This window comes from Schistocerca piceifrons, chromosome X (genome assembly GCF_021461385.2).
Source record: "Schistocerca piceifrons isolate TAMUIC-IGC-003096 chromosome X, iqSchPice1.1, whole genome shotgun sequence".
Classification (NCBI taxonomy): domain Eukaryota; kingdom Metazoa; phylum Arthropoda; class Insecta; order Orthoptera; family Acrididae; genus Schistocerca; species Schistocerca piceifrons.
In genome coordinates, this window is record NC_060149.1 from 71,879,528 (window position 1) to 71,898,114 (window position 18,587).

The 18,587-nt window shown below is 40.4% G+C and overlaps 1 protein-coding gene across 1 annotated transcript in view; it reads left to right on the plus strand.

Annotated features, from left to right (window-relative positions):
* Positions 1 to 18,587, plus strand: part of LOC124721892 (protein Daple) — a 181,339-nt gene that overhangs the window by 76,123 nt on the left and 86,629 nt on the right. Inside the window, exon 11 of the mRNA XM_047247044.1 lies at positions 3,490 to 3,642. Within this exon, the coding sequence (XP_047103000.1) occupies positions 3,490 to 3,642 (153 nt within the window). The remainder of the gene's footprint in view (positions 1 to 3,489; positions 3,643 to 18,587) is intronic.

Here is an 18,587-nt window from a genome sequence, read left to right on the forward strand (position 1 = left end):
CCGGATCTGTCCCCCATTGAGCATGTTTGGGACTGGATGAAGCGTCGTCTCACGCGGTCTGCACGTCCAGCACGAACACTGGTCCAACTGAGGCGCCAGGTGGAAATGGCATGGCAAGCCATTCCACAGGACTACATCCAGCATCTCTACGATCGTCTCCATGGGAGAATAGCAGCCTGCATTGCTGCGAAAGGTGGATATACACTGTACTAGTGCCGACATTGTGCATGCTCTGTTGCCTGTGTCTATGTGCCTGTAGTTCTGTCAGTGTGATCATGTGATGTATCTGACCCCAGGAATGTGCCAATAAAGTTTCCCCTTCCTGGGACAATGAATTCACGGTGTTCTTATTTCAATTTCCAGGAGTGTATATAGGTCCAATCCTGTCATCTGAGGTACAGTGGCTCAGCTGGCAAAATTAAATTTGGGTGTGACTGATCTTTACTTACAGATAGATTTCAAGTGAATTACTTTTGGAAAACTGAAACAGGTTAGCAGAAAGAATGAATTGACAACTTTCTGATAAGTGGTGTCAATTCTCTCACAACTATTGATTAGTTCAAACAGCATGCTGTAGTAATAATTTAAGTTATCAATTACTCTTTATTAGCATGATTTTAAACAAAACTAATTATATTAGTGTAATTGGTGGACAGAAAACTACTACCTGAATAATAAATTAACGAGAAAAATTATATACATAGTATTTTGGCAATTTCGAATGTATATAGTATACACACCGTATGTTCAGTCAGACACATTTGAAATATATGGGAAAAAATTGCCGGCCGCAGTGGCCAAGCAGTTCTAGGTGCTTCAGTGTGGAACCGCGCGACCGCTACAGTCGCAGGTTTGAATCCTGCCTCGGGCATGGATGTGTGTGATGTCCTTAGCTTAGTTAGGTTTAAGTAGTTCTAAGTTCTAGGGGACTGATAACCTCAGATGTTAAGTCCCTTAGTACTCAGAGCCATTTGAACCATTTTTTGGGAAAAAATTAGTTATTTGGTTGGAGTAAAATAATAGCAGTGGAAATAGTTTCAGCTTGCTATGTTTTAATGTATTGATGACTGTGTTGTAAATTTCTTCAGTATCCTGTTTTCATTTGATATTTCTGTGAGCCTTTGTGTACCCCTAGATTTGCCATATTTTACAAGTTTTTGTGTAATACAGTAATTTGTTATTTTCACACTGTCAGCCATCTACTGCAACACTAGCTCTTATATTTGTGACGGCTGGGTATTTAACACAACTCTTAATGTGGCCATTCTCTTTTATTCAAAAAGAGTCATTGTTTCCATCTGGCTATCAAGTTTTATTGTAGTGTTTCTGGCTGATTTTAAAAGACATGTAATTTTTCAAGCTAGCTTCTCGAAGTGCATTAATAGATTGTACATGATGATCTCATCACTGTGTCCAACAGAAATTGTGTATAGGTATACTACACAGTCCAGTCACATCAATCTGACCACCTATCAGAAAAGTGAATAACCACCTTTTGCAGTGCAGATGTACAGAAAAAAAGTCAAAGAGGTTCTGGAAGGTACTGACAGATGCAGAGACATGCCGTATCCAGGACTGGCCACTACTCTTCAAACCATGCCCATACACTGCGAGCTGTGTGACATTTTGCATTGTGCTGCCGGTAGATGCCATTGTGCCAAGTAAAAACAAACTGCATGTAAGAGTAGACACGGTCCTCAAGGATAGATGCATACTTGTGGTGATCCATTGCGTATTCCAGAGTGACGAGATAGCCCAGGGAATGCTACAGAAACATTCCCCCGGCCATAACGTTCCCTCCTCCAGCCTGGACCCTTCCGACGATTGTTGCTGGGCCATATACACCAACAACAATGTTTCTCATGGTGCGTACAGTGTTTGTGACATGAAAAGGCCACCTGTTGCCACTTGGTGGATGTCCAGTTGCGATATTGGTGTGCAAATTCCAACCTTTGTTGCCAATGAACAACAGCCACCATGGGAGTGTGAACCAGGCACCTGCTGCCAAGGCCCATACACAGCAAAGTTTGCTGAACACTCATTGAGGAGACACTGTTGGTACCCCCTAGGTATATCTGGGTGGTCAGTTGCTCAACAGTTGCATGTCTGTTCACATGTACACATCTCTGCAGTCCGCATTCACCCCTGTCATCTATGGCCCCTGGTGCACAACAGTTGCTTCGCTGCCAGTTTTGGATAGCACCATTTAGCTATACACAGTCTGCTTTAACCGGTGTGGCATGCGAACAGTTCATGAACATTGCTGTTCTGGAAATGCTTCCACCTTTGGCCCTGAAGCCAGTGAGTGAGCCATTTTGGACATCAGATAAATCACTCTGTTCCCACAACAGTGACTGCACTGTCCCCCCCTCCTCACCCACCCATTGACATGCTTTATATACTCTCCACTGCAAGTGCTGCCACCTGCTGTCTGTGAGTGATTATTGATTATTGCACTTTGACATAAAAAATAGACAGTGGTCACATTAATGTGACTGGACCACGTATATTTTGTGAGAGATGACAATACACAATGTGTTAACACATTACAAGTGCCTCATTTGGAATAGACTAATAGCACATGGCAGTAAAGACAGTACGTCCATATTTGGACAGTGACTTCTTTTAAACAATTCTTGTCGCTGTGGAACCATTTTTCTAGAAAACCTTCTGGTTTATGATTACGTGGTCTCTATGACCTACTTGAACCAAATACTGGGCTGGTTGCATACATTTCAGACCAATTTCATACTTGTGTCCTCTCCTGTCTGGCAGGGAGTGCTTCTCTTGTAAGCCTCATTGTCTGCAGAATGCTGAACAGTTGCATAGGTAAAGAAAAAGGTATTGACTGAACAAACAATGGAATTTTTATTGGTATGTAGCTATGCTACATTGAAACAGTGGAACAAATAACATCCAGACAGTAGAGCACTTGGCCGCAAAAGGCCAAGGTCTCAGGTTTGAGTCACAGTCTTGCACTAATTTTTGATCTGCTAGACAGTTTCAGACTAATGCACACTCCATTGCAGAGTGAAAATTCATTCTAGAAACATCCAAGTGGTCTGATTTGACAGTGTTTACACTCTGACCCTGCTGTTTAAATTCTTTTATTTGTACCACAGAGCCCTCAAAATTCAGTTCTGTTTTAGTACTGCTGAATGTGTACTTAAGAATTTGTTGTACTTATTCCACCTGTATTCACAACATCTATAGGACACATATTTTTTTCATGCAGAAATATTCATGATTGTGGCCAATTCCATGTGTAAATGAGATATTATTTGGTTACATATCTGGTTTACTAAGTTTCTAATAGTAATAACTATATTGTGTAAACATTTCTGAAAATACTAAGTAAACTTCCTTTATCAGTATTTGGAACAACGTTGAAATGATGTTGATCTGCGCTGATGTAAGCGTTCCTCGTGGTTTGGTCTGTTCTGTCAGAATTGCGGAATTTTTAAAAGTCAGCCATTTCACTTTCTTTAGGTGGAGCAATATCAGGAGACATGTAAAAGACTTAATCAACAAACTTCTGATCTGGAAAAACTTTTTAAAGAATCACTTGCTGAAAATAAAGAACTGCAGGATGTAATTAGTTCATTAAAACAAGCTGCAGATAAAAATGGACGGGAGATACAGGTATGCTACATTTTATTTTTGTTAAGTTGCATTATTTTATGATTTGATTTTTTTTCTTCATTTACTTTATTTTTTACACCACAGATAATAAATTCACGGGCTTCTATGTTTGCATTTCCCTTTATTGACCAAAAATATGAGTCCTGTCTTCAACCAAATGTACATGGCTTCAAGTATGTACAGTTAGTACAGGTAGTTTCAAGCAAAACACTCCTGTAAAACATGTATCTAACTTAGAGTAACAATTGAGTTGTTTGCAATGGAAAGCTCACAAAATAGTTTGAGAGAATAAAAACTACTTTTTGATGGATTTAATAATCAAGGAAATAGTTGAACAATTTTAACATTTTAAATTAGAATCTCAGAATTTTGATCAACATGCAGTGTGCTTCTCAGTGCAGTTCTCTTCACATGGGTGATCTTGGCATTCTTTTCTTGATGCTTGCAGTATTGAGCTATATATGTTCGTGGTCACAACAAATCACTTAATTTTTTTAGTTAGTTTGTTTTTAATTGCTATATGTGTGTGCAGTATGTTTATAAGCATGAAAAAAATGTAAACCGAAAGCAAATGTGACTGGTTGTGGCCAAATCTACAATGCGATGCTAGCAGCCATCTCATATTTTGCATTAATTTTTGCTCATTAGACTTTCTCAGCCATGGCGATGTAAATATGTAACTCAATAAGAGCCAGAGAATTCAGTGTCCTGCAAATACAACTGTCAAAGTTTCCCATCATTCGTTGAAACTTCATTTAATGACAAGAATATGCAGCAACACCATCATGATGAAAGGCCATGCTTGCTCCTGAAGCCAGTAAGAGTAAAACTTCACTTTACTGAAAGGTTGTGAGCTTAATCCTTGCAAGATGATTCAGTAAAGCATCAATCCCATTTGACTGACTATTAATCCTATCACACCACAGACAGGTGGTATGAACTTGCGTCTCAGTAATGGCTGTGCAATGAACCCTGATGTGACCGAAGGGTGTCACTGATGCCAGCAGGAATGAGACAAGTATTGCGTGTAAGCAGTTTGTGGAAGTTTGTTTGTGAATATATTGCACCTATTTGTGAATCAAGAGACATTCTGTCCATAACAAAGACAATATCTGATTAAAAAAATAGTAAAAAACTTGTGGAGACCATCACATTTAAATGTTTAGGGTAATACTAACTAAGAGATGCCCTGCTACAATTATAACAGGCTAGGAGAGCCTTTACAAAAATGTGCTGAAGATATTCTGTTAACTTAAGTGTGAACGTTAGGAAGAAATGTAACGCTATTGTTGTGAAACCCTGTCAATTAAATTTAAAGTACAGGTGTTTGAGGAAGACTCTGCAATAATTTTGTGCCTCCATCATATATTGCACATAGGACACAATGGGAATAAAATAAGAGAGATTAGGGTGCATACCGAGACATATAGTGTGTGTTTTCCCATGCTCCATACTCAAGTGCAGTTGGACAGAAAGACATTACTCATTAATATAAGACTGAAGTGCCTCCACCATGGGCCATACGGTAGCTCATGGAGTATAAATGTAAATGTAGAGGACTTACGTTTAATAGCGCCCATAGAATTCTCTTTGGTCTCTTCAGAGAATAATGCTCCACACACTTGAAACTGTCCTATAGTTGATGCTCATTTTGTTTCTTAGGGATTGTACGTGGTATTCTTTACGTACAGCGAAAGTTCTTTTGTTTTGACACTCATTAAGGGTTTGTTGTGAGAGCGTAAACATGTGCATCATGTGTAAACATATGTAGCATTGTGAAAAACATCAGTAACAGAATAGAATGAAACAATTAAGTCAAAAGTCAGACTCTCGATTACCATTAATCTTTTGACCTGTGCATTTATTGTAACTTTACAAATGAGCTACACACACACACACACACACACACACACACACACACACACACACAAATGTTTTTTGCTTGAAGTTTTCTGCACTACCACCTTTTTAGATATTTACCATCCTATTTAAAAGATCCTGCATACTCTGTAAATGACCATTGACTTAGTCTGTCAGCTTCAGAGGTGATACGTAATAGGTGTTGCAGTCATTGCTTTCTGCCTTCCATTCATCTACCTGCCATACCAGGTAAGCTATGTGGAAAACTTTTTTTGTACTTGCATAAGAAATCTCTGCTGTTACTGTGTGCAGTTAAATACTGAAAAATGTAGTGCCCACCTGTGGTGGATATTTATAGTCCTGTAACAACTCTTTATAAGTATAAATATATTTTAGGTTATAATTCACTGCTGATTACAGTCAGAAACACACTCCAGTAATTTTATTGGATTGAAGATGATGCTTCTATGTGCCAAATGACAAAGTAGGTAACTGATAGAAATTGTAGCTTTTATAATCTGTAATGTTGGAAGAAATCACTCTTCCAGATGAAATATGAAAATTCAACCAGCATCCTAGATCAAAGGAGACTCAGTATAACAAGATGAGAAGGCAAAAGGTGCTTAAATACTAACAGCAAATGGTAGTTTGAAGTGGTGGAGGGGACAGATGGCAACTTAGACCTAGGTTGGGCAGACTGACAGTAATGGGTTAGATGATACACATCTACATAACAACTATGAAATTCACACTTAAGTGCCTGGCAGGGGATTCATCGAACCACTTTTGCGCTGTTTCTCTACCATTTTAGCCTCCAAGAGTGTGCGGGAAAACCAGACGCTTAAATCTTTCCATGAGAGTTCTGATTCTCTTATATTATTACAAATTACATTTCTCTGTATGTAGGTGGGTGGCAACAGAATATTTTTGCATCTGTAGGAGAAAGTTGATGATTGAAATTTCATGAAAAGATCTTGCTGTTGTTTTAAAGATTGTCACCACAACTGCCATATCTTCAATTCTCTCTCTCTCTCTCTCTCTCTCTCTCTCCCCCCCCCCCTCTCTCTCTCTCCCCCCCCCCCTCTCTCTCTCTCCCCCCCCCCCTCTCTCTCCCTCCCTCTCTCCTATTTCGTGATAGTACAAAGTGAACTACCCTTTGAACTTTTTTGGTGCTCTCCAGCAGTCCTATCTGGTAAGGATCCCATACAGCCCATAATAGTCTAGCAGAGGACAGGCAGGTGTAGTGTAGGCAGTCTCTTTAGTGGATTTGTTTCATCTTTTAAGTGTTCTGACAATAAAATGCAGTCTCTGGTTCTCCTTCCCCATAACATTACATCTACATCAACATCCATACTCCGCAAGCCACCTGAAAGTGTGTGGCGGAGGGCACCTTGAGTACCTCTATCGGTACTCCCTTCAATTCCAGTCTCGTATTGTTTGTGGAAAGAAGGATTGTCGGTATGCTTCTGTGTGGGCTCTAATCTCTCTGATTTTATCCTCATGGTCTCTTTGTGAGATATACATAGGAGGGAGCAATATACTGCTTGACTCCTCGGTGAAGGTATGTTCTCAGAACTTCAACAAAAGCCCGGACCGAGCTATTGAGCGTCTCTCCTGCAGAGTCTTCCAGTGGAGTTTATCTATCAGCTCTGTAACGCTTTCGCGATTACTAAATGATCCTGTAATGAAGCGTTCTGCTCTCTGTTGGATCTTCTCTATCTCTTCTATCAACCCTATCTGGTACGGATCCCACACTGGTGAGTAGTATTCAAGCAGTGGGGGAACAAGCATACTGTAACCTACTTCCTTTGTTTTCGGATTGCATTTCCTTAGGATTCTTCCAATGAATCTCAGTCTGGCATCTGCTTTACCTACGATCAACTTTATATGATCATTCCATTTTAAATCACTCCTAATGCCTACTCCCAGATAATTTATGGAATTAACTGTTTCCAGTTGCTGACCTGGTATATTGTAGCTAAATGACAAAGGATCTTTCTTTCTATGTATTCGCAGGGCATTACACTTGTCTACATTGAGATTCAATTGCCATTCCCTGCACCAGGCGTCAATTCATTGCAGATCCTCCTGCATTTCAGTACAATTTTCCATTGTTACAACCCCTCAATATACTACAGCATCATCCGCAAAAAGCCTCAGTGAACTTCTGATGTTATCCACAAGGTCATTTATATATATCGTGAATAGCAACGGTCTCACGACACTCCCCTGTGGCACACCTGAAATCACTCTTACTTCGGAAGACTTCTCTCCATTGAGAATGACATGCTGTGTTCTGTTATCTAGGAACCCTTCAATCCAATCACACAATTGGTCTGATAGTCCATATGCTCTTACGTTGTTCATTAAATGACTGTGGGGAAGTGTATCGAACGCCTTGCGGAAGTCAAGAAACACGGCATCTAGCTGGGAACTCATGTCTATGGCCCTCTGAGTCTCGTGGACGAATAGTGCGAACTGGGTTTCACATGATCGTCTTTTTCAAAACCCATGCTGATTCCTACAGAGTAGATTTCTAGTCTCCAGAAAAGTCATTATACTCGAACATAATATGTGTTCCAAAATTCTACAACTGATCGACGTTAGATATATAGGTCTATAGTTCTGCACATCTGTTCAACATCCCTTCTTGAAAACGGGGATGACCTGTGCCCTTTTCCAATCCTTTGGAATGCTATGCTCTTCTAAGAGACCTGCGGTACACCTTCCAGTTTAAGTTATTTGTACTGTAATCCCTAGGTATTTAGTCGAATTGATAGCGTTTAGATTTGTGTCATTTATTGTGTAACCGAAATTTAACAGATTCCTTTTAGTGCTCATGTGATGGCCTCACACTTTTCATTATGTAGGGTCAATTACCACTTTTCACATCATACAAATATCTTGACTTAATCATTTTAATGTTGGTTTTAATCTTCTGATGACTTTACTAGGCAGTAAATGACAGTATCATCTTCAAACAGTCTAAGATGCCTGCTCATATTGTTTCCTAAATCTGTTATATGGATGAGCAACAGAAAATGGCGTATAATACTTTCTTCGAGAATGCCAGGTATCACTTCTGTTTTACTTGACTTTCCATCAGTTACTACAAACTGAGACCTTTCTGACAGGATATCACAAATCCAGTTGCACAACAGATAAGATAGAGAATAGTATGAAAGAAGAGGCAAATATTAATAATGTGAAAATGGTGGCTAAAAGGAGGAGGTTTAGGGAAAAAAACAAAGTAAACCTTAACAGGAGCAATTAATATAAACTGAAACCATTATACGTCCATATGGCATAGAAAGTTGAACAGTAGTTATGTGCATCAGATTATATATGACATGAATTTCCCCATAGGTGGTGTTTATATGACAAACTAGGGCTTACCATTGGTGGGGTTGGGGCATATAGTAATTGTAAAGTGTTTACCATAAACTTTTCAGCAGAAACAGTTACAGGGGTATGAATATATGCCAAGGAAACAAGTTGAAAGATGAGTACAGTGTGACTATGGTTGTATGGAGAGAAGTAGATTACTTAAAACCTATGTGTTTCTGGAGGAATTTTGGAACAGGTTGATTTCATTGCAAGACACGGTTTCAGAAAATTATAGCACTGTGTAGAAGCTGTTGATGCGTTTTGATGCAGGATAGTTGTGTGTGACAAGAGGTACATTCCGTGTTTTTTAAGACAAGTGGGAAGTACTGAGGCTCTGTGTCATGACATGAGAAATCTGCTTGTTGGCCAGAAAGCCAGGGAAATCCTGAGATGTGAAGGTGGTGTTGAGATTGATGGTGCATTTATTTAAAGGATAACTATATGAAAATGTATGTTTACTATGGATTACAGAACTTGATGGAAGGGAATACTTTACTATCAAAAGATGTTAACTGTGTTTGTGGAGGTACTGACATATCTTGATGAGTCTGATGATTGCTGAAAAAAAGGGTATAACCATTATTGAGGTGGCGGTCAAAAGAGAGGAAAATGACTCGAGATTCAGAAATGGACTAGGTGTATCTTATCTGTGAAAACTTTGAAGCTGAGAACATTTTGGGGACACCTGAGAAACAATACTGAAGCTGTGCTGGATATTGGGAAATCCTTGGAACTCCTATTATGTCTTATGAGAGTGGTGTTAGAGCAAGTTGAGATTGTGTGTAAAACTGTTTCTAAATGTGGCTCAATTAGAAGTTTCATATCAGAAAGTTTATGAAGCTGCTATTAAAATGATATTTCTGATTTAAGTTGTGGTTAGAAGATAGTAAATCCATAACTAGATAAAGTTGTTTAAACTTAGAAGTAGGACAAAACTTCTGCTACATCGACATCTTCATTTATAATCTGCAAGACACCTTATAATGAATGGCCATGGGTACTTCTGGTACTACTATCTTCGCCCAGTTTTCCTGTTCCATTCACAAATGTCACATGGAAAGCTCTGTATGAGCTGTAATTTCTCTGATTTTCTCATGGCAATCATTTTGCAAGGTTTATATGGGAGGAAGTAATTGTTGCCTGACTCTTCCCGTAAGTACTCTCTCAGAATTTTAACAGTAAACTGCTCTGTATAGCACAATACCTCTTTTCTGGAGTCTGCCACTAGAGTTTGTTGAATATGTGTAAAACACTCTCACTGTGATCCTGTGATGAAATGAGCTGTTATTTATTGGATCTTCTCTCTCACCTGTTAATCCTACTTGATAAAGGTCTCAGACTGACAAACATTACTCAAGAATTGTCTGAATGAGTATTTTGTAGGCCACTTCTTTTGTAGATGAATTACATTTCCTTAAGATTCTTCCAATGAACCCTATCCTGGCATCTGCTTTGCCTTCTATTTGTTTCAAGTTGCATTTCACTTCAGGTCACTCCAGATGGGGTCACTCCTAGGTATTTTACAGCATTTACTATTTCTGGCAAGTTGTTGCCACTGCTGTAATCAAACAGTAGTGGATCATTTCACTTGTTTACATACGATATGTTACATTTATTTACATCCAGAGTCAGTTGCCATTCCCTGCACCAGTAATCAATCTTCTGCAGGTCTTCCTGCATTTCGCATTTCCTATTTTTCTATAGATAACAGCATTATCTGCAAATAGCCTCATAGAGCCTCCAATGTTAACACTAGTTTATTAATGTAAATTGTAAATGGTAATGACCCTATAACACATCCTTGTTATACTCCCAAAAACTACCTTTACGATTGTTCCATTAAGAACGACATGTTAAGTTCTATCTACAAGAAAGTCTTCAATCTAATCACAAATCTGGTCCGATATTTGGTAAGTGTGTATTTTTCCTATTAAATGACAGTGCTGAACTGTATTGTATGCCTTCTGGAATTCAAAGAACATGGCATCGACCTGAGCACCTTGTCTATGGTGCTTTGGATCACATGGGCGAACAGAACAAGCTGAGTTTCACAACATCACTTTTTTCAGAATCCATATTTATCTTTATAGAGGAGATTTTTGTTCCTGAAAAGTGTGGTTATGTGTGAGCATAAAATATTTTCCATGATTTTACATCATATTGACATTAGTGATCTAGGCCTGTAATTATGCACAACTGTCCAATGACTCTTCTTGAAAATGGAAATAACCTGTGCTTTTTTCCAATTGCTAGGTGTATTTCATTCCTCCAGTGACCCACAATGTGGCACTACTAGAAGGGAGAAAGTTCTTTCGCATTATCTCTGTAGAAATTCACAGTATCTCATGTGGTCAGTTTTGAGCAGAATTACTTAATTTTTTATTTCATGGTTGTTTGTGTCCATATCTGCTATTTTGATGTTTCTGTGATGGTTGAAATGTGGAACCGTATTACGATTTTCTGTGATGAAACAATTTTGGAAGATTTAATTCAGTATTTTGGTATATTCTCTGTCATCTTTTATTTCAGTGCCAGTATTATCACTTAGTGACTTAATAGATGATATTGATCACTTACTGTCTCTCCATTAGACCAAAACTTTGTAGGATTTTTAGTCAGGTTGTTAGGCAAAACTTTATTTTCAGACTCATGGAATGATTTTCACAATCCTCATCTTTTGCATATGTTGGCTTGTTCACCTTCTATATAATCCTGCAATGAAGCTCTCTCTGCTTTCATAGCAGATTTCTGACATGGTGCTGAACTACTGTGGATCTTTTCCACCTCTCAGAATCTTGCTTTGCACATACTTTTCTAAGACATGTTGTACAATGCTTTTTGAGTTTTATCTACAGCTTTGTCCTCACAGCTGCGTATTTGGTGTTGAGTACTTAGATACTTTGCAGTTTGTTACCAGTAAGTCTAGCAAACTACAAATATCATCCTTCATTTTTTAACATTACTTGTAATACCCCTCATCATTAATGCTATCATAGGCTTATGAATCCCTCCTTGACATTAACTTATTGGAAAATTTCAAATCTGTTTTTTTTTTTCTACCAGGTCTTAAGACATTGCTCTTGTAATGCCTGCTAGTATAGAGTATGTACTGCCTTTTACTGTTTCCCAATCAAACAGGAAGTTACACTCACCTGCTAATCTTTTGTCCTTGGATCGTTAAGGCATTGGGCTTTTCTTTGCTGGTGTTTCGTCGCCTAATTGTTACTGATTAAAAACAAATGAGTCACATAGTAGGATTCATCTGCCATCTACTACAGTGCCATAGTAACAACACTTACTGGCCTGCTAGATACCACTACTAGTGAATATGTTGTTCCTTTACTTAGAAGGCAAATAAACCAAATTATTGTTTTTTGGAAGCCACTGTGATGCCTGAATTGCAAGACCACAACACCCCTGGGGGCCATGAGAGACAGTACTAAAGCCCCTGGAATAGATAATTCAGCAGATATTCACACAAGAGAAGTTGATGACATGGTACTGTCAGTGGCTCTTGAAGGGTAACAAAGATCGCTACGGGAGACTGGAGAGGTTAGCCCGACTTTAATTGCAGAAAGGAGTGCAGGTTGTTGGGATGAATTTGTAAGTGACTAATGTGAGTCTGAGACAAGAAATTAGTATTAAAATTCTCAATTAAAAGCGTGGATAACATCACAGCATGACATTTAGGAAATTGTTGCAATGTGTAATTGAGTGGAGAATATCACCAAATAGAACTTGAGAGGCAGACAACAGAAATTCACGAATGCATGTGAGTTTATTTCTACATCTACATCTACATCTATACTCCGCGAGCCACCTTACGGTGTGTGGCGGAGGGTACTTATTGTACCACTATCTGATCCCCCCTTCCCTGTTCCATTCACGAATTGTGCGTGGGAAGAACGACTGCTTGTAAGTCTCCGTATTTGCTCTAATTTCTCGGATCTTTTCGTTGTGATCATTACGCGAGATATATGTGGGCGGTAGTAATATGTTGCCCATCTCTTCCCGGAATGTGCTCTCTCGTAATTTCGATAATAAACCTCTCCGTATTGCGTAACGCCTTTCTTGAAGTGTCCGCCACTGGAGCTTGTTCAGCATCTCCGTAACGCTCTCGCGCTGACTAAATGTCCCCATGACGAATCGCGCTGCTTTTCGCTGGATCACGTCTATCTCTTCTATTAATCCAACCTGGTAAGGGTCCCATACTGATGAGCAATACTCAAGAATCGGACGAACAAGCGTTTTGTAAGCTACTTCTTTCGTCGATGAGTCACATTTTCTTAGAATTCTTCCTATGAATCTCAACCTGGCGCCTGCTTTTCCCACTATTTGTTTTATGTGATCATTCCACTTCAGATCGCTCCGGATAGTAACTCCTAAGTATTTTACGGTCGTTACCGCTTCCAATGATTTACCACCTATGGCATAATCGTACTGGAATGGATTTCTGCCCCTATGTATGCGCATTATATTACATTTATCTACGTTTAGGGAAAGCTGCCAGCTGTCGCACCATGCATTAATCCTCTGCAGGTCTTCCTGGAGTACGTACGAGTCTTCTGATGTTGCTACTTTCTTGTAGACAACCGTGTCATCTGCAAATAGCCTCACGGAGCTACCGATGTTGTCAACTAAGTCATTTATGTATATTGTAAACAATAAAGGTCCTATCACGCTTCCTTGCGGTACTCCCGAAATTACCTCTACATCTGCAGATTTTGAACCGTTAAGAATGACATGTTGTGTTCTTTCTTCTAGGAAATCCTGAATCCAATCACAAACCTGGTCCGATATTCCGTAAGCTCGTATTTTTTTCACTAAACGTAAGTGCGGAACCGTATCAAATGCCTTCCTGAAGTCCAGGAATACGGCATCAATCTGCTCGCCAGTGTCTACGGCACTGTGAATTTCTTGGGCAAATAGGGCGAGCTGAGTTTCACATGATCTCTGTTTGCGGAATCCATGTTGGTTATGATGAAGGAGATTTGTATTATCTAAGAACGTCATAATACGAGAACACAAAACATGTTCCATTATTCTACAACAGATTGACGTAAGCGAAATAGGCCTATAATTATTCGCATCTGATTTATGACCCTTCTTGAAAATGGGAACGACCTGCGCTTTCTTCCAGTCGCTAGGTACTTTACGTTCTTCCAGCGATCTACGATAAATTGCTGATAGAAAGGGGGCAAGTTCTTTAGCATAATCACTGTAGAATCTTAAGGGTATCTCGTCTGGTCCGGATGCTTTTCCGCTACTAAGTGATAGCAGTTGTTTTTCAATTCCGATATCGTTTATTTCAATATTTTCCATTTTGGCGTCCGTGCGACGGCTGAAGTCAGGGACCGTGTTACGATTTTCCGCAGTGAAACAGTTTCGGAACACTGAATTCAGTATTTCTGCCTTTCTTCGGTCGTCCTCTGTTTCGGTGCCATCGTGGTCAACGAGTGACTGAATAGGGGATTTAGATCCGCTTACCGATTTTAAATATGACCAAAACTTTTTAGGGTTCTTGTTTAGATTGTTTGCCAATGTTTTATGTTCGAATTCGTTGAATGCTTCTCTCATTGCTCTCTTTACGCTCTTTTTCGCTTCGTTCAGCTTTTCCTTATCAGCTATGATTCGACTACTCTTAAACCTATGATGAAGCTTTCTTTGTTTCCGTAGTACCTTTCGTACATGATTGTTATACCACGGTGGATCTTTCCCCTCGCTTTGGACCTTAGTCGGTACGAACTTATCTAAGGCGTACTGGACAATGTTTCTGAATTTTTTCCATTTTTGTTCCACATCCTCTTCCTCAGAAATGAACGTTTGATGGTGGTCACTCAGATATTCTGCGATTTGTGCCCTATCACTCTTGTTAAGCAAATATATTTTCCTTCCTTTCTTGGCATTTCTTATTACACTTGTAGTCATTGATGCAACCACTATGATCACTGATACCCTCTTCTACATTCACGGAGTCGAAAAGTTCCGGTCTATTTGTTGCTATGAGGTCTAAAACGTTAGCTTCACGAGTTGGTTCTCTAACTATCTGCTCGAAGTAATTCTCGGACAAGGCAGTCAGGATAATGTCACAAGAGTCTCTGTCCCTGGCTCCAGTTCTGATTGTGTGACTATCCCATTCTATACCTGGTAGATTGAAGTCCCCCCCCCTATTACAATAGTATGATCACGAAACTTCTTCACGACGTTCTGCAGGTTCTCTCTGAGGCGCTCAACTACTACGGTTGCTGATGCAGGTGGTCTATAGAAGCATCCGACTATCATATCTGACCCACCTTTGATACTTAACTTAACCCAGATTATTTCACATTCGCATTCGCTAATAACTTCACTGGATATTATTGAATTCTTTACTGCTATAAATACTCCTCCACCATTGGCGTTTATCCTATCCTTGCGGTATATATTCCATTCTGTGTCTAGGATTTCGTTACTGTTCACTTCCGGTTTTAACCAACTTTCCGTTCCTAATACTATATGCGCACTATTTCCTTCAATAAGAGATACTAATTCAGGAACCTTGCCCTGGATACTCCTGCAGTTTACCAATATTACGTTAACTTTTCCTGTTTTTGGTCTCTGAGGACGGACGTTCTTTATCAACGATGATAATGTCCTCTCTGGTAAGCCGTCAGGTATTTTATCGTTTCGCCCAAGGGGGGGTCCCTCTAACCTAAAAAACCCCCGTGTGCACGCCGCACGTACTCTGCTACCCTAGTAGCTGCTTCCGGTGTGTAGTGCACGCCTGACCTGTCTAGGGGGGCCCTACAGTTCTCCACCCAATAACGGAGGTCGATGAATTTGCAACCATTATAGTCGCAGAGTCGTCTGAGCCTCTGGTTTAGACCCTCCACACGGCTCCAAACCAGAGGACCGCGATCGACTCTGGGCACTATGCTGCAGATATTAAGCTCAGCTTGCACTCCGCGTGCGATGCTGGTTGTCTTCACCAAATCAGCCAGCCGCCGGAAGGAACCAAGGATGGCCTCAGAACCCAAGCGGCAGGCGTCATTCGTTCCGACATGTGCTACTATCTGCAGCCGGTCACACCCAGTGCGTTCAATAGCTGCCGGAAGGGCCTCCTCCACATTACGGACGAGACCCCCCGGCAAGCACACCGAGTGCACACTGGCATTCTTCCCCGACCTACCCGCTATTTTCCTGAGGGGCTCCATAACCCGCCTAACGTTGGAGCTCCCTATAACTAATAGGCCCGCCCTCTGTGACTGTCGGGACCTTGCCGGAGAATCGGCCACTGGCCCAACAGGCGAGGCATCCTGTGGTGGCTCGGAAACGATGTCATCACCACTAGGAAGTACCCCGTACCTGTTGGAAAGGGGTAAGGCAGCTGCCACGCGGCCAGATCCCACCTTCGCCTTTCGGCCAGGCACGCGCGAGCCCACCACTGTCCGCCATTCACCCTGGAGTGATGGCTGACCGGTAAGATGCTCACTGCCAGAAGACGCAGCGACATCAGGGGTTCCATGTGATTCCAAGGCCACCGAAGTAGGCATAGGTCTCACCACAGTTGCCCCAACGCCACTACGAGCCGACGCCTGCGCCTCGAGCTCGATGAGCCTAACAGACAAAGCCTCCACCTGCCCCCGAAGAGTGGCCAATTCTCCTTGCGTCCGCTCACAACAACCACAGTCCCTACACATGACTATGTTTACCCTACTCTATACGGTGACAAATTCCCAAGATAATCTTCTGATGAGCTACTCTGATAATCAAGAAACACTCACTGAAATACGAGACGCGAAAACTACACTAGGTTTTCCCAGAAAAACTATTTAAAAGCTAAGCGCAGCAAATAAGTACAAAAACGCTTTTTATTTGTGCCTTTAGTAGCTGTGAAGTATGCACTTTCAGGAGAAGTTTGGCGAGGGGCAAGAATTTTTGTGGTATGAAAAGCAGATACTTATGAGGGTAGGGATTGCATATAATAACAGTGTGTTACGAAGAGACAGTTAGATACTTTTGAAAGCCTGTATGAATCATGACACATTTTGGACTAGTACTGTGGTAGTTGTCCTACTGCCCACCATGAGGTTTCTAAGTATGGCCTTTGGAAATTATGCCAAAGTTTGGAAAATGGAGGAAGAAATATGTAAATGAAATTTAGAAAGGTTAAAAGCATACACATAAAAAAAGATCCTTGCAGCCAACCCAGAAGAATGACATCCAAAAGATGAATGTTTACCAGACAATGCTGTCCTTGCTGTGGATGGATCCTCCAACTTTTCCACAATTGGTATCACATTCTGAAGATATATTTTGAAATGAGGCCTATCCAGACCACAGTCTCCAGGCACCACCCACCGAATGTACACTACAACTCCAGTTAACTGAACTAAAGGGGGGGGGGAAGGGAGCTGTTTCAGATAACAGATTTTTCAGTTAAGCCATGAATATATAAAAAGTACAACATTATTTTGTTTTATGATATTACAGTATGTATTTTTGAAAAGTTTTGAAAGAGGAACACTGTTTCCACTATTTCTTGTTTCATGATTTCTTGCAGATCATCCTGAGCAACCCATTCATCCACCTTGTACATATCCAAGTCTTCGCATCCAGTATTTCTTTTTACCATTTGTTTCATTTCTTCAGAATTTTCCAGTGTGTCTCCTTCAACAACATCATACAGTTTTCTTCAGTACCTTTGAAGAGTTCCTGCTTTCACATTATTCCAAGCTTGGCCAAACTGCTTAAGTACATTTTTCGTATTTACTACCTTCAGTGCTTCATTCATGTTTTATATGTGATTGTTTTGCAGGATGGTCCTCAAAAATAGCCCTTTGTAATGCCGTTTAAATGTTGCTCTTATGCCCTAATCCAGTGGTTGAAGTAGACTGGTAATATTTGGAGGAAGGAAGCACACAACAAATCAACACTTTTTAACTCACTAGGATGCATAGGTATACAGTCAATTAGTAAGTTTGCTTTTATAGGGAGATGTTTTTTAGTTAAAAACTTTTCAACTTTCAGTAGATCCGATCCCTAAAACATTCAGCGAAAAGTTAACAAAACATCCAAGATGTTTTTTGGGCTTTTTAAAAACCTGTTAGTATATTCCTGTTGGTTGGTTGGTTGGTTGGTTGGTTGGTCTGGGGGAGGGGACCAAACAGCGAGGTCATTGGTCCCATTGGATTAAGGAACGATGGGGGAGGAAGTTGGCCACGCCCTTTCAAAGGAACCATCCCAGCATTTGCTTGAAGTGATTTAAGGAACTCACGAAAAACCTAAATCAGGATGGCCAGACACAGGTTTGAACCTTCATCCTCCCGAACACTAGTCCAGTGTGCTAACCACTGCATCACCTCACTAGGTGATAGTGTATTCCAGGAACATCCTTTAACACTCAGGGTTTTTCAACTTCCTGATACATATTGGGGGCAGTCTATGAGAGCTAGAAGTGTTTGATACTAAAAGAACTGTTTTCCATTCTTTTTTCCTCCTGAGGCAAACGTTTCTTTTAAGGAAACTAAGGACCTTGTGGGTGACATCTTAAAATTAACACCCATTTCATCAGCAATGTGAAGGTGGCTCTTAGTGTAGCCTCAGCTATAATCTTCAAACTCTGTTTTCAAAACATCAACTGCATTTGGATCTGCAGATAACTTTTCTCCACATACATTGAGGTGCCGAATTCCATATCTGTTTTTAAACCTGTCTAA